At 69.4% G+C, this 14,315-nt stretch overlaps 1 protein-coding gene across 1 annotated transcript; it reads left to right on the forward strand.

Moving 5' to 3' along the window:
* The first annotated feature begins 643 nt into the window (after nt 1–643).
* On the forward strand, nt 644–13,925 carry HCN2 (hyperpolarization activated cyclic nucleotide gated potassium and sodium channel 2). Its single transcript, XM_083810959.1, has 8 exons — nt 644–1,149; nt 6,598–7,021; nt 9,007–9,168; nt 10,280–10,498; nt 10,753–10,899; nt 11,184–11,424; nt 11,609–11,773; nt 12,072–13,925. Exons 1-8 carry the CDS (start codon nt 680–682, stop codon nt 13,001–13,003), a joined length of 2,760 nt encoding a protein of 919 aa, XP_083667085.1. The 5' UTR covers nt 644–679; the 3' UTR covers nt 13,004–13,925.
* Nucleotides 13,926–14,315: the final 390 nt, after the last annotated feature.

The following is a 14,315-nucleotide window of genomic DNA, read 5'->3' on the forward strand; positions in this document are numbered from 1 at the left end:
GCCGGGAGCTGCGGGGCCGACACCGGGCGGCGAAGCGAGGACGCGGCGCCGGCTCCCGGAGCGCTTCGTGTCCCTGCAGGGCCGGGGGGGACCCGGGCAGGCGGGGGCTCTGCGCTCGGAGGCGTTTTGGAGATTGGCCGGCGCTGGGGGGGGCGCCGGGGGGGCTCCGGGGCAGGGTGCGGGGGCCGGGGCCGCGGCTCCGGGGCACCCCCGGGTGCGTTTCTGCGCGGCGAGCACCAGGTGGTGCCCGCGCCCCGCTCGCCGCCCCGGGCCGGCTCCGGGGCCGTGCGCTCCCCGGGGCTTCGCCGCCGCCGCTCCCGGAGCCCGTTCGTGGCGCTCGGGAGCCTCCGCCCCTGCGGCGGGTCCCGGCCGCTGCCCCGGCCGGCTGCTCGGGGCTGAGCGGCGGAGCCGTCGGGGGAGGACGGGCCCGGGGCGCGCCGAGCGGCGGGAGCCCCGCGGGGGATGCGCGCCCCGGGGGCAGCTCCCGGCCCGGCGGCGCCGGGGGACCGGGACGCGGGGAGCGGCCGGTGCCGTCGGGGGGGAGCGGGGCCGCGCCGGCGGGGGGAGCTGCGGAGCCGGCCCGGCCCCGGCGCCCGCCCCCGGCCCGCCCCCGGCCCGCCCCCGGCACGGCGGCGGGCGCCACTCGGCCGCCGGTGGCCTCGGCGGCGGCAGCGGCAGGATGCGGGCGGGCCGCGGCGCGGCGGGCGGGGAGGCGGCGGCCGAGGAGGAGGCGGCGGCGGCGGCGGCGGCGGCCGAGGGGGCGAAGCGCGGCGGCGGGGCCGGGGGGCGGCCGCGGGGCCGCGGCGGGAAGGGGTCCCCGAACGGCGAGTGCCGCCGCGGGGAGCCGCCGCGCAGCCCCGGCGCGGAGCCGCCCCGCGAGCCCAAGGTCTCCTTCTCCTGCGGCGGCGGCGGCGGCGGCGGCGGCGCATCCCCCGGCGGGGCCAAGGCGGCCGAGGAGGGCGACGATGCGGGCGAGGAGGCCCGCGGGAGCCAGGCCAGCTTCATGCAGCGGCAGTTCGGGGCCATGCTCCAGCCCGGCGTCAACAAGTTCTCGCTGCGGATGTTCGGCTCCCAGAAGGCGGTGGAGCGGGAGCAGGAGCGCGTCAAGTCGGCGGGGGCCTGGATCATCCACCCCTACAGCGACTTCAGGTGCGAGCCGCGCCGGGGGCGCCCGCACCGCGCCCGGGCTCCGCGGGGCCCCCGGGGCTCCGGGGCTGCGCCCCCCGGGGCAGCGCCGCCGGCCCCGGGCATCCCCGGCCCCTGCGGGGGCTGCGCGGGGCGGGGGGGCTCCGGCGGCGGCGGGGAGGGGGCGAGCGGGGCCCGCGGCCGGGGCAGGGCCGAGCCGTGCCCTGGAGAGGGCACCTTGAGCCGCGCTGGAGGTGGAAGGCGCAGCCCGCGTGTGTGCAGGGAGGGGCTGGCGGCTGGGCACCCCCCTCCCCAGCGCAGCGACCCGGGGGTGCCGGCAGCCCGCTGCCCCCCCGAGCGGGGTGCTCGGCCAAGGACATCCCCTTGTCCTTCCCAGGGCCTCGGAACGGCTCGGCCCAGCGAGGATGCTCTGGAGACTCCCACCAGGCTTTGGGCCCTAAAGCTGTCACGGGGGAAGGAGTCACGCTTGCCCCTGGGGTCCCAGGGCCCCGAGGCCTGGGCTGGGAGACCCGCAGAGCTTTGTCAAGGTTCGCCTTCCCACCAGGAGGCCAGATCCCATCCCTAAGATTCAAGGAGTTTGAGGGATTCGTCTCGCTCCCCAGAGGGCCAGGTCCCCAAGGTCCAGCCTTTGCGGCTGGGAGAAAGGTGCTGCAGCACCCCCTCCTTTCCGTCTCCCCCCTCTGAGCCCTGGGGAGAGATCGGTGGTGAATGGGCTGGGTGGGGGCTGCCAGGAGGGATGTACTGGGGGCAAGCGGCACAGCCCTTCTGGGGACTGGTGGCCAAGATCGGGGCCGTTGGGAGCCCATGGCCTGGTGACCCCGAGGGGGCTGGGGGCCCTTAGCCAGAGGCCGGGAGGCAGCGAGTGGCTCAGGCCCAAGTCATTCTGTCCCTCTTCTAGTGCTCAAGGGGGCTTCACCCCCGTGCAGGAGAGCGGTGCAGGGTGCGGGGGCTGCGGGTGAGCCCGCAGGTGAGAGCTCAGAGGTCCCCGGGCAGAGGAGGCGGCTGCGGGCAGTGAGGCTCTGTGCTGGCCGGGCAGGCTTGGGGCAGGGACCAGCGCCTGCAGCTCCGGCGTCCCGGCCTTGTGAGCAGCTCCTGTGCTGCTCCGGCATCTTCCGAGGCGTGTGGAGGAGCAGCCGGAGGCCTCCAGCCTCCTCTCCAGGGCTGACCTCGCGCTCAGGGTCCCTCACCCTCACACCAGACATTCCCGGTGGGAGCCCACGCAGGTTTCTGCTCATGTTCCCAGTCGGGGACCAGCTCTGCTGCAGGGCCGGGCTGTGAGCGACGCCTGGCCTTAGCCGGGCACGAGGGCGTTACTGTTCCCGCGGGAGCTCCTCGGTCCCTGCTGTGGCAGCCAGCGCAGTGTCCCTGTGCCAGGAGGGTCCCCTGCCACCCGTGGGGGTTCCCGGGGAGCTGGTGAGTGCCCTGCTCACCTCGCGCGGCCACAGGACCTTTGGGAGCGGCGTGGCGATGGGGCCCCGTGCTGACCGCATCGGGGTGAGAGCCTGCCTGGCTCCATGGCCAACGCGGAGCCAGCAGCGCCGCGGTGCTGCTGGAGCATGGGGCCTCCCTGCAGGCGACCTTGGGGGGGTCACCCTGTCCCGCTGCGGCTCCGTCCCCTCCTGGAGCCTCTGCCACGACTCCAAACCCACGGGAGAAGAGCCGCTGCCCGTGCTGTGATGCTGCAAGTGGCGTAGAAGAGTTCCCTGCTCAGCGGGGAGGAGCTGCGAGGAGAACCAATGCATTAGCCCAGTCTACAAATGTGGAAATAAACAAGATCAGCTCAACGTAGGGCTGTGGGAGCCCAGCAGCGAGGAGTCCACTCCACTCATGCGTGTTTAGGACATGTGTCTGTGTATTTCACATTATTCCTGCCTTAAAAAAAATACATCATTTACCTAGTAATGCTAATGGATATGAACCCATCCACGTTTGCCCTGCAAAGCCCATTTTCCCATCTTAAGATAAAATCATTACCCATCTGCATATGTGACATCATTTCATAATAGGAGTCATTTAGAGATCTTGTCTCCTCCTGGATGCAGCACCGCGATTATTCATGCGAAATTCAGGGGCATGCTTGCTCCAGGAAGGAAAGTCGCTATTTCCATAAATATTGAGTTATTAGGAAGCAGCATGGGTGGCTGTTTGAGATCCCGAGTTGCAAACCTGGTAAAAGAACCTTGCAAATTGTGGGCTGAAGTAGACAACGTTGAGCAGAGCCCCCTCATTCCTGGGTGCTTTGTTCAGTCGCCTTGCCCATCTTCTCCACTTCTGGTCTTTAGTGATGGGAGGAGAAAAAGGCAAGCATTGACTTCGCCGTTGTTTCTGCTGGTGTTTCTGCAGCTGGGGTAGCGCTCCTGGCGCGGGGTTTGGAGCCAGGATCAGGCCTGTGTCTAGCCCTAGCTTTGCAGGGACTTTGGGCATGTCGCTGGCCCAGATCCCGTCCTCGCAGCCCTTTAGGGCTGTGCGGGGGCAGGCGCTGGTGCCCTGCGGGATATGAAGCCTCGTGCCCAAGGCCAAGCACCCAGAGGGAGCGCGGTGGCTTGTGCAGCGGGGCCGGGGCTACCCAGGGAGGTGGGTGACGGGTTAGGGGCGCTGTGCCGCCGCGCTCCGTCCCTTCCCTTGCCACCGGAGACTTGCATAAGCCTGGAAGCAGGATCCAGCCCGGGAGGGAGGATCCAGCCCGGGAAGCAGGATCCAACCTGGAGCTGCCGGCTGCATTAGTAATGCGAGCTGCAGGCAGCGGATGATTCAGTGGTGGTGGTGGTGCCGTGACGGCGAGGGGCTGCCTGCCGCGGGCGAGCCCGGCCTCCCGCACCCAGCACCCAGCACCCGCAGCGCTGCGGCTGGGCCGGGGCTGAGCCCACGCCGCAGGGCGCTGCCGTGGGAGGGGGGTCCCTGCCCCAGCGCGGGGCGAGGACACGTCCAGGGCAGGTGCGGGTCCTGGCTGCCGCCTTCCTCCTGGTGTAAAGCCGTGTCCGTGGCGCTGCTGCCGCCCGGGTGGCTGCCCTGGCTGCTTCGCGGCCCCGCAGAGCGGGTCCTGGGCTTGGCAGCCTGCCGCTGCTCCCGGCGGGGACACTGTGAATGCCAGCGCTCTGTGCCTGCCGATGAGCCTGCTGCTGCTGTTATCTCTGGTGACAGTGACGGGAACTGTGCGCCCACTCTGCGGGATTAATGTGGGGCACGCAGACCTGAGAGATGGCAAAAAGCCACAGCTTACTCATCAGGAAAAAAGGCTGGGGCTGTCTGTCCCAGGGTGATTTTACAGGTTTGTGTCCTTGACATTTTGCAAAGCCTGAAGCCCCAGGGACCGCACGGTGAAAGCTTCTGGGGAGAGCAGCGCCGCTGACTTGCCCCGGCTGCGTGGTTTGGGTGTGCGCGGGTGTTTGGCACCGCACGCGCTGCTCTGCCTCTGCTGGGGCTGAACTTCTGCAGGTGGCTTCTTAACCCACTTCTGTGCGTGACCTCGTTATTTTAGGCTCTGAGTATTTCTTACAACTTCCCAAAGCCCGCCAGGCCCCGGTGCACGCAGCTCAGCCCCAGCAGCGTCCTGGTCGACTGGATTAGGCTAACGGGGAGCGATGCGTGGCACCGAGGCGGACGGGTCATCCCCAGGAGCCGCCAGAGCTCTGTGCTTGGGTGATGGGGCTGAGTGGGGATGTCCCCGGTGTCCTGCCTGGGTGCTGCCACCCGGAGGGGTCCGAGGGTCTCCCTGCCCTCCCCTCCTGCTGGGGACGGGGCAGGACGGGGCTCTGCCACGGCTCCGCAGCCGCCCGGCTGGGGCTGTTGTGCCAGGCCTGGGGTGAGCTGCGCAGGGGGACAGCGGCCATCCCTGCTCTGAGGCCTTCAGCATCTCCTGTCACCATCACTGTGGTTCAACTAGGTCAGAAGTAAAGGGGGGGCAAGGATCCTAATTAATTTGTTTTCAGCTATTTTTAGCAGCCTGGACTGGATCTTTTCTTCCGTGCACGCGCTGCCCTCCAAGGAACAAAGTGTTGGCGTCGCAGCCGGGCCTCCTAAGAGATTGCCCGAGGATCAGCCCCGTTTGTGTGTGCTGGGGGGCGATGGGGGCCGTGTCGTCTCCCTTGGTCCCCCAGGTTCTGGCCCCGTGGGGTTGCGCAGGCTCCTGGGCCGGTGCAGGGCTGTGCCCGGCTGGCGTGGTTGCTCGGTCTCTGTTCCTCACGGCTCGGCGTGGCCGATGCCCCCCTGGGGCTTGCTTGGTGCGGGGGGGCCTTGGCGTGAGCCAGGGGGAGGCTTGTGGCCGGCCCTGCGGCACCTTGGGGTCCTGCCGGGGGTCTCGGGGGGGCCTCAGTGCCCCCCAGCTGCCCCCTGCTCCCAGGGGAGCTCCATGCCGTGCCATACCGAGCCGTGCCGTGCCGTGCCGTGCCGTGCCATACCGAGCCGTGCCATACCGAGCCGTGCCGTACCGAGCCGTGCCGTGCCGTGCCGTGCCGTGCCGTGCCATACCGAGCCGTGCCGTGCCGTGCCGTGCCGTGCCGTGCCGTGCCCCCCCCCCCCCCCGGCTGGCAGCTTGCGGAGGGCACCCAGGAGCCGGCCCCGCGTGTGACGTCATGCCTGTGCAGCGGTGACATCACTCGCGGTTGCCATGGCAGCGGCTCACTCGGGGACGGTGTCATTGGGAAGGGGCAGGGGCCGGGTGCGGGGGGGCCCGGGGGCTGTGCCCGGGGCTGCGCCGGGGGCTCGGGGGGCTCCGTGCCCGGGGCCCCCCCCGGTCCTGCCGTGACCTTGCCGGTGCTCGGGAAGGTCGCGGTGCAGGCGTGCGGCGGAGGCGCCCGGCCGTGCCCCCCCCGGCCGTGCCCCCCCCCGGTGCCCCCCCCGGCTGCGGGCGGCGCTGGCTCCAGCTGCAGTTGTACGTGCTCGGCCGCTCCCGCAGCCCCCCCCCGGGCCGGGCTCTGCCGTGTGTCCCCCCCGTGCAGGGTCCCCCCCCCAGGAGGTGCTGGCACAGAGCTGGCCCGGCTCACCCGCACGCTGCCCCCGGGGTGGGGGGGGTCGGGGGGGTCGGGGGTCCCCAGCTGCCCCCCCCCCCGTCCCGCAGCGGCTCCCCAGCCAGGGGTCTCCCCACCAGCGCCCGGCTTTGTCTCCCCCCCTCGCTCCAGGGCCCGTCGGGGTCTTGGTGCTGCTGCAGGCAGACCACCAGCAAAAGGAGCACAGCACCAAGAGCCCCCTGCGGCCCCGGGCCTCATCCTGCGCCCACACGGCCCTACCTGGACCCGGGCCCGCAGGATCAGGCGCAGGGCTGTGCTCCCTGGGGTGAGCGCGGGGGTGACACCGGGGTGGCCCGTCCCCTAGGGTCCTGCCACCCGTCACGGCTCCGGTGGCCGGACGGGGCCACGCATGGACGTGGCAGTGCCTGGGAGGGGCGTCGGGCCGTGCTGCAGCCCCGGGTCCCGTGGGGGCCGCGGGGTGCCAGCCTCCTCCGTCCTCCCCCAGGTTTTACTGGGACTTCACAATGCTGCTCTTCATGGTGGGCAACCTGATCATCATCCCCGTGGGCATCACCTTCTTCAAGGAGGAGACCACGGCGCCCTGGATCGTGTTCAACGTGGTCTCCGACACCTTCTTCCTGATGGACCTGGTGCTGAACTTCCGGACGGGGATCGTCATTGAGGACAACACGGAGATCATCCTGGACCCCGAGAGGATCAAGAAGAAGTACCTCAAGACCTGGTTTGTGGTGGACTTTGTCTCCTCCATCCCTGTGGACTACGTCTTCCTCATCGTGGAGAAGGGCATCGACTCGGAGGTGTACAAGACAGCCCGCGCCCTCCGCATCGTCCGCTTCACCAAGATCCTCAGCCTGCTGCGGCTCCTCCGCCTCTCCCGCCTCATCCGCTACATCCACCAGTGGGAGGAGGTGAGGGGCTGCGTGGTGCCGGGTGGGGGGGGCCCGGCCCAGCCCCCTCCGGGGGCTTGGGGAGCCCAAACCGTCAGTGGGGTCTCTGCGGCATCGTCTCTGGGATGGAGAATGGGAACAGTCCCACGAGCCTGGGGGCGGACGGGGGCATGGGGCCAGCAGCTGGCGGCGTCCTCCGGTGTCCCCGGTGTGACACCGGGACGTGGGCGCGCTCTGAGTCCGCTGCAGCACCGAGCTCCTTGGGGCCGCTGAGCTGTGCCCTGTGAGTACACGTGCGTGTGCATGCGTGTGTGTGTGTCCGTGGGGACACCCCACGGGTGACAGCACCCCACGCTGGCAGGTGGCACTCCCCGTGCCCACCAGCAGCTCAGCAGCATCCTGCTGCACCCCACCTGTGGCCGGGGGGCTCCTTCCCACTACCCCCTCCCCACCGGGGCCCTGGGGGGCTGCAGGCGCCGCAGGAGCCGCCGGCCTCGGGGCAGGGCGGGAGGCAGGACGCTGGGGGGGCTGCAGGGGCTGCAGGGGCTGTGCCTTTGTGCCTGGATGCGGCGTGCTCAGCTTCGCCGCGTGGCTGCGGCGCGTGGGCTGCAGCCTCTGACAGCCCCGATGGATGCGGCCGTGCAGGTGCTCGCTGCAGCACGGCGCTGGCTCTGCGCGCGTGCCTGGAGGGGGGGGAGCTGCCTTCGCACCCTCCTCTGCCTCGCTCGTCCCCGGGCCCCAGATCCCAGCCTGCCTGCTCCCTCCTGCACCCTCCTCGAGGGCTGGGCTCTGCTGCAAGCGCCTCCTGCAAGCCCCGTGTCCCAGTGTCCCCCCCACGTGCTGGGATGAGCGGCCTCAGACCCCAGGGTTGGGTGCAGAGGCTGCTGCGACTTTGCTGTGCCCTTGTCCTGCCTTTGCTGTGCCCTTGCTGTGCCAGCTGCTCTGTGTGATGCTGTGGGGCTCCAGCCTTGTAGCTGCAGCAGGAGGAAGACGGGGGGGTATTTAATTTGACTTCTTTTTTGCTTCTTGAATTCAACTTTAAAAAAAAAGTTTAAAGGAGAAGGAACAAGTCCTAAGACTTTCTCCCTTTCCCCCACTGTGCGCACCCAGGGGTGAGAGGCACTGGGGACACGCAAGGCTGTGACCAGGAGGCTCGGGGCAGTGAGGGCACGCAGGGCAAGGAGCAGCCGCGTGTGAGGGCCGGGGGCTGGGTCCCCCTGCACCCGCGGTCACAGCTCCCCCTGCACCCGCCCCGGCCGGGGGCACTGCCAGGGGCACCTTGGGCCGTCTCCGTCAAAGCCACCTCGTGCTGAGCCCGGGGACGGCCCCGCTCCTTCCTGCCCCGGGGCCAGGAGCCCTCGGCTCTCGCTGAGCACCGCGAGCCGTCTTATCCTGATCAAAGCCCGCAGCCACCCGCGCTTCCCGGCGCTGCGGCTCGCAGGCACCCCGCCGGCTATAAATAGGCAGCAGGAGCGCGGCTGCCTTGGGGAGGACTGGGGCCGTTAATGGCTGTTTTGGCCGAGGCCGTGCAGGTTGAGCCTCGTGCCACAGGATGCGGGCGGTGTTCTGCCTCGCAGCCCCGCTCTGTGCCCGCCTCCATCGGTGTCGGGGCAGCCGGGGCTGTGCTGCAGGGGGCTCAGCCCCCGCAGGTGTTTGCGGCTGCGGCTGCGTCCCGCACCCTGCGCCCAGCTGACGCCGCGCTGTGAGCAGGGGCAGGGGCTGGGGCTGGCTGTCCGGGGCTGGACCCGCAACAGGCTCATGCTGGAGGCAGCCGCTTGTGGGTGACAACGGGGCTGGTCACGCTTCGTTCATCCAGGGACATCTGTGAGGGAGCAGCGGTCCCTGGGCATGGGCGAGCTGCAGGGTGGAAGCTGCTGGGGGGTGGGAGGGCAAAACCCCCCCTGCTCCAAGAGCCCCCCTCAGCGGGGCCGGGCAGCGGCTGGGGCTGGCCAGGACGGTCCCGGTCCCGCACTCACGCGGCCGCCTTTGTGCCCCGGCCCCTGCAGATTTTCCACATGACTTACGACCTGGCGAGCGCCGTGATGAGGATCATCAACCTCATCGGCATGATGCTGCTGCTGTGCCACTGGGACGGCTGCCTCCAGTTCCTCGTGCCCATGCTGCAGGATTTCCCCCAGAACTGCTGGGTCTCCATCAACGGGATGGTGGTGAGTGCTGGGGGGCACAGTGCGCCCTGGTCCGGGCGGCCCTGGGGACACAGAGACCCCGCAAAGCCGTCCCTGCAGTTCAGCGGGGATGAAGGCACAAGGCAGGGATTGCCTTATGGAAATCCCATCCCAGTTTCAGGCAAATCCATCCCCCCGTCCTGTGCCCCTGGCAGCCTGGTGGTTTCCGGGTGCTGCCCTCCCCGAGGGGCCGCCCAGCTCCCGGGGGTCCGGGCCCAGGGACACGCTCGCCCCAGCGCCGCTCGCCCTGGCAGAGCACGACGGCTCTCAGGACGTGGGGAGCGATCGATCGCCGGCAGGAGGAAGATGCTGATGTGGCTCTGCCCCTGTCCCCTGCCTCCATCCCCTTCTCATTAGCAACTAAGCTGCTATTAATAAATAATGGGACACACTGCTAATTGCTCCCTGCAATCTCAGCCCCGGTACAGGCTCATCTTCATCCTGCTCTCTCACCATTCATCCCTTCCGTTCTGCCGGGTTTCTATCCCTGTGCTGGTTTCCCTCCCTGCCTGCCTTCCTGCCTGTCCTCTGCTCCCCATCTCACTCTCCTCTTCACCGCCGCGTCCGTTCTCGAGGGGAACCGAGGCTTTGTGCGCGGCCAGCCCTGCAGCCCCCCCGCCCGTCCCATCGCCAGCTGGGCAGGGGGCCCCCAGGCAGTGCTGCGAGAACGCGACTGCCAGGCCGTCGGGGCTTGGGCCCTGCACGGCGCTTCGCAGGGGCTCTCTGCGTGTTTGTAGAGCAGCGTAAAACGTGCAGAACGGCTGGCGAGCTGAAGCGAAGCCAGGCAGGACAGCGAGGTGCAGAAACCCTCCAGTCTGGTGGGTGCTGTGAAGGGAGCAGAGCGCGGCGGGACCGCTGCCAACCCAGCTGGTGCCTGGTGTTTGGATTTGTTTGGATCTCACCTGCGCGGTGAGACTGTCAGGAAAAAACAAACAAACAAACAAACGACAAAGATCATATTGCTTAGCGCTGCTGGGAGCTGCAAGCGGAGGCCTGAGCCAGGGCCGCGCTTTGTACCCACGTGTGCGAGTACTCGCGCCCGCACGCAGCTGCGCGCCCCCGGGGCTGACTGCTGCGCTCTCCGGCGCTGCAGAACGACTCCTGGAGCGAGCTGTACTCCTTCGCCCTCTTCAAGTCGATGAGCCACATGCTCTGCATCGGCTACGGGAAGCAGGCGCCTGAGAGCATGACGGACATCTGGCTGACGATGCTGAGCATGATCGTGGGGGCCACCTGCTACGCCATGTTCATCGGCCACGCCACGGCCCTCATCCAGTCGCTGGACTCCTCCCGGCGCCAGTACCAGGAGAAGGTAGGGCTGGCTGGGACTGGGCAGGATTGGGACCACGGTTCCTCTCCTGTGCCTGCCTGGTGCAGCGCCCCCCCACCCCCACCCCATGCGTGGGTGCCTGCGGGTGCAGCGGAGCAGGGCGAGGGCTCCGGGTGCAGCCGGGGCTGGGGCTGGGGCTGGGGCTGCTCTGCCCGCTGTGGACGGGGCGGTGGGGCTGGATCCAGCGGCGCAGGACCCCGACCCGGCTGACGCTGCCACCCTCCCTGTCCGCGCAGTACAAGCAGGTGGAGCAGTACATGTCCTTCCACAAGCTGCCCGCCGACTTCCGCCAGAAGATCCACGATTACTACGAGCATCGCTACCAGGGCAAGATGTTCGACGAGGACAGCATCCTGGGGGAGCTCAACGAGCCCCTGCGCGAGGTGTGGTCCTGGGGGCTGGAGGGTGGCAGCTCGGTGGAAGGGGCCCCCGCCCTGACCACCCCCCATGGTCAGGGAACCCCTGCTCCCAGCCATGAGGGGGGGCTGCAGGTCTCAGCACTCCTGCAGGACACGCGCACACCTCTGGCTCTGGCTTTGCAGCTCCGAGTGTGGTTGAGTCCTTGCACAATTGTGCCTGTGTGTGCTGACACCTCTGCGTGCGCAAGCCAGCCTCCGGGGACTGTGTCCCACCTCCCCACCTGCTTCCTCCCCTCCTTCCCCTGCAGGAAATCGTGAACTTCAACTGCCGCAAGCTGGTGGCCTCGATGCCGCTGTTTGCCAACGCGGACCCCAACTTTGTCACAGCGATGCTCACCAAGCTGAAGTTTGAGGTGTTTCAGCCGGGCGACTACATCATCCGCGAGGGCACCATCGGCAAGAAGATGTACTTCATCCAGCACGGCGTGGTCAGCATCCTCACCAAGGGCAACAAGGAGATGAAACTCTCCGACGGCTCCTACTTTGGAGGTGAGCTCTTGGGGTCCCGAGCCTGGCTCCCCTTCCAGGGTCTGTGAGAGACACCAGGATGCTCGTGCTGCCCTGGGATCCCCTGGGCTCGGTGGCTCTCGCCCCTTGCCCCTGCCCCCCGCCCAGTTTCCAGTTCTTGCTGGTGGGGTTTTGGCTTTGGCACCGTTGCACCTCCCCTCCCCAGAAATCTGCCTGCTGACCCGCGGCCGGCGCACAGCCAGCGTCCGGGCAGACACCTACTGCCGCCTCTACTCGCTCTCCGTGGACAACTTCAACGAGGTGCTGGAGGAGTACCCCATGATGAGACGGGCCTTCGAGACCGTGGCCATCGACCGCCTCGACCGCATTGGTAGGGCTCTGGGGGCTGCGGGGGCGCGGGGACCCTCCTGCTGGCACATCCTGCTGCGGCGCTCCTCGGCGCTGCCGGTCCCTGTGCCCACGGGGGGGCAAATGCCCAAAGGGGCGCGATGGGAACACCGGGGTGCAGGGACCCTGCGGGGTGCTTGGATGGGGGGGTGGCAGTGCCTGGAAGTGGCCGTGGGGATGGGGGGGCGAGGGGCCAGGACAGCCCTTGCTGGGGCTGGGGGCCTGGCGCAGCCCCAGCACTGGGGCTCATCGCTCTCCCCACCCCGCCCCTCTTCCTGCAGGGAAGAAGAACTCGATCCTGCTTCACAAAGTGCAGCACGACCTCAACTCGGGCGTCTTCAACAATCAGGAGAACGAGATCATCCAGGAGATCGTCAAGTACGACCGGGAGATGGTGCAGCAGGCGGAGCTGCAGCAGCACACGGCCATGTACAGCCCGGTGCAGCCCCAGGTCACCTCCGCCATCGCCACCCTCCAGCAAGCCGTGGCCATGAGCTTCTGCCCGCAGATGGCCAGCCCGCTGGTGGGCTCCATGGCGCTGGGCTCGCCCCGCATGATGCGCCGCTTGCAGTACGCCCAGGCCGTGCCCAGCCCCTTCGCTGTCTCCCCGGTGCTGCTGCAGCAGAGCCCCCCGCAGCAGCCGCAGCCCCCCACGCCCCACGCCAACCCGTCGCCCTCGCAGGACCAGGCGCCGCCGACCGCCCTGCCCGCCTCCACCAGCGCCCTCGCCGCCGCCAGCCCGCCGTCCCAAAGCCCGCTGGCCAGCCGGACGTTCGCCTACGGAGGTGCCAAGGGGCAGCTGGGCTCCCAGCTCTCCCTGAGCCAGCAGCAGGCGCCCGGCTCGCCCCCGCGGCTGGCCGTCCACAAAAGCACACAGGCGCTGCACACCAGCAGCCTCAGCCAGGATTCGCGGCCCCTGTCGGCTTCGCAGCCCTCCCTGCCCCACGGGCTGGCGGCCGGCAGCACCCAGAGCCCCCCGGCCTCGGCGCGCGAGTCCTGCGCCTCCATCGGCGGGGGCCCGGCCGCCGCCTCGCCGAGCTCGGCGCCCCCGGCCGGGCTGCGGGGCCCGGCCTCCTCGCGGGGGGCCCTGTCCCACCCGGCGCCCGCGGGGCCGCCCGCCCTGCAGCAGGACTCGGGGGCGGCCCGCAAGGATTCGGTGGGCAGCACGCCCGACACGGACCCGGCCAAATCCAGGCTGTCTTCCAACTTGTGACCTCCGCACTGCGCCGGCCGCCAGGCGGGCGCAGGGACGGGTGCGCCGGGGGGGGCCGCGGTGTGGGCGGCCAGCCCCGTGTCCGCTGCTCCCAGCCCGCACATCCCCACCGAGGCGTCCGCGCCAGGGGCACCTCTGCCCCCCCCTCGGCCACCTCCAGCCCCGCTCCCCGGCTTCCTCCCACCGGGGGTGGGGGGCTTGGGGGCTCTGTCACCTCCGACCAAAGTCTGGCCCCATCTCCTGCTCCCTGCAGGGGTGCCCCACTGCCCCTGGCTGCCCCATAGAAGCCACAGCTGCATCATCCCCCGTGATCAACGCTGTATATGATATCTATGACCTGAATACAAACCTGTATGTGTGCATCCGCAGGCACCTCCCTGGGGGCTTAGGCACGCTGGCCAGCCCCAGCGCCGCCACGTGTCCCTGCCTCCCCTCCCACAGCGCGATGGCGAGGGGTGACGGTCGAGGACTGGAGGTAAGTTGTGGGGCCTGCGGGACTGCGAGACCCCGTGCACACACCAGCCCCCGGTGCCAGCCCAGCGCTGGGGCTGGGGGCGAGCTCAGCCACCCTCCCTCCTGCTGCAGCCGGGGGAGCCGAGCCCTGGGGTGCCCCAGGGGCAGCCGCTGGTGAGGCAGCGCTGGGCTCCCCTGGCTGGCAGGCTGGGGAAGGCGCACACCGCGCGTGTAAAGGCATGCCCGAGCGTACGCATGCACCTAGGGATGTAGGAGGTGCGGGTGCACATGTGCACAGCCTGGCACGCCGGAGCCTTCCCCACTGAATGTATGCAGTGCCCCCCGAGCGAGGGGCCACGTGCCCCCTCTGCAGCCACAGAGCCAGGGGGACAGGGCCCCGCTCCCAGCGCCCACCTTGCCATCCAGCCCATCCTGTGCAATAAATGTCAGCACCTGACAGAGCTACGCACGACTCCGTCTCTGCTTCTCCTTCGGCACCGTCCCTCCCTGCCGCGGCTCCGGCTGCTCCTGGCCGTGCTCCCGGTGCTCGGGCGCTGCCAGCAGGCACAGCCCCAGGCTGGGCTGCAGGAGGCAGGTTTGGCCTTTGCAGAGCTGCTGCCCCGCCAGCAAAGTGCCACGGCCAGAAGCCTCCTCCCAGACCCCTTCCCCGCCAGCCCTGGCTGGACCCCACGGGGCTGCAGTGGGCGCACGGCCCCCAGGCAGCAGCTGCTGCAGGAGCTGGGCCACAGACACAGCCCCAGGGGAGGAGGGTGGGGGTGGAAGGCCAGAGGAGGCTCCTGGCTAAAGCCGCAAGGAGCAGATGCAAGCAGCCCTGGGTGGGGTCTGGCTCCCGCTCCAG

This window comes from Anser anser (genome assembly GCF_964211835.1).
Source record: "Anser anser genome assembly, chromosome: 25".
NCBI classification, from domain to species: domain Eukaryota; kingdom Metazoa; phylum Chordata; class Aves; order Anseriformes; family Anatidae; genus Anser; species Anser anser.

Bases quoted from the DNA above. Each gene is read 5' to 3' on its own strand.
- HCN2 (XM_083810959.1), top strand. From the start codon at position 680: ATGCGGGCGGGCCGCGGCGCGGCGGGCGGGGAGGCGGCGGCCGAGGAG. The intron at 10,499-10,752 runs GTAGGGCTGGCT...CTGTCCGCGCAG, and splicing joins GGCGCCAGTACCAGGAGAAG to TACAAGCAGGTGGAGCAGTA. The intron at 11,774-12,071 runs GTAGGGCTCTGG...CTCTTCCTGCAG, and splicing joins CGACCGCCTCGACCGCATTG to GGAAGAAGAACTCGATCCTG.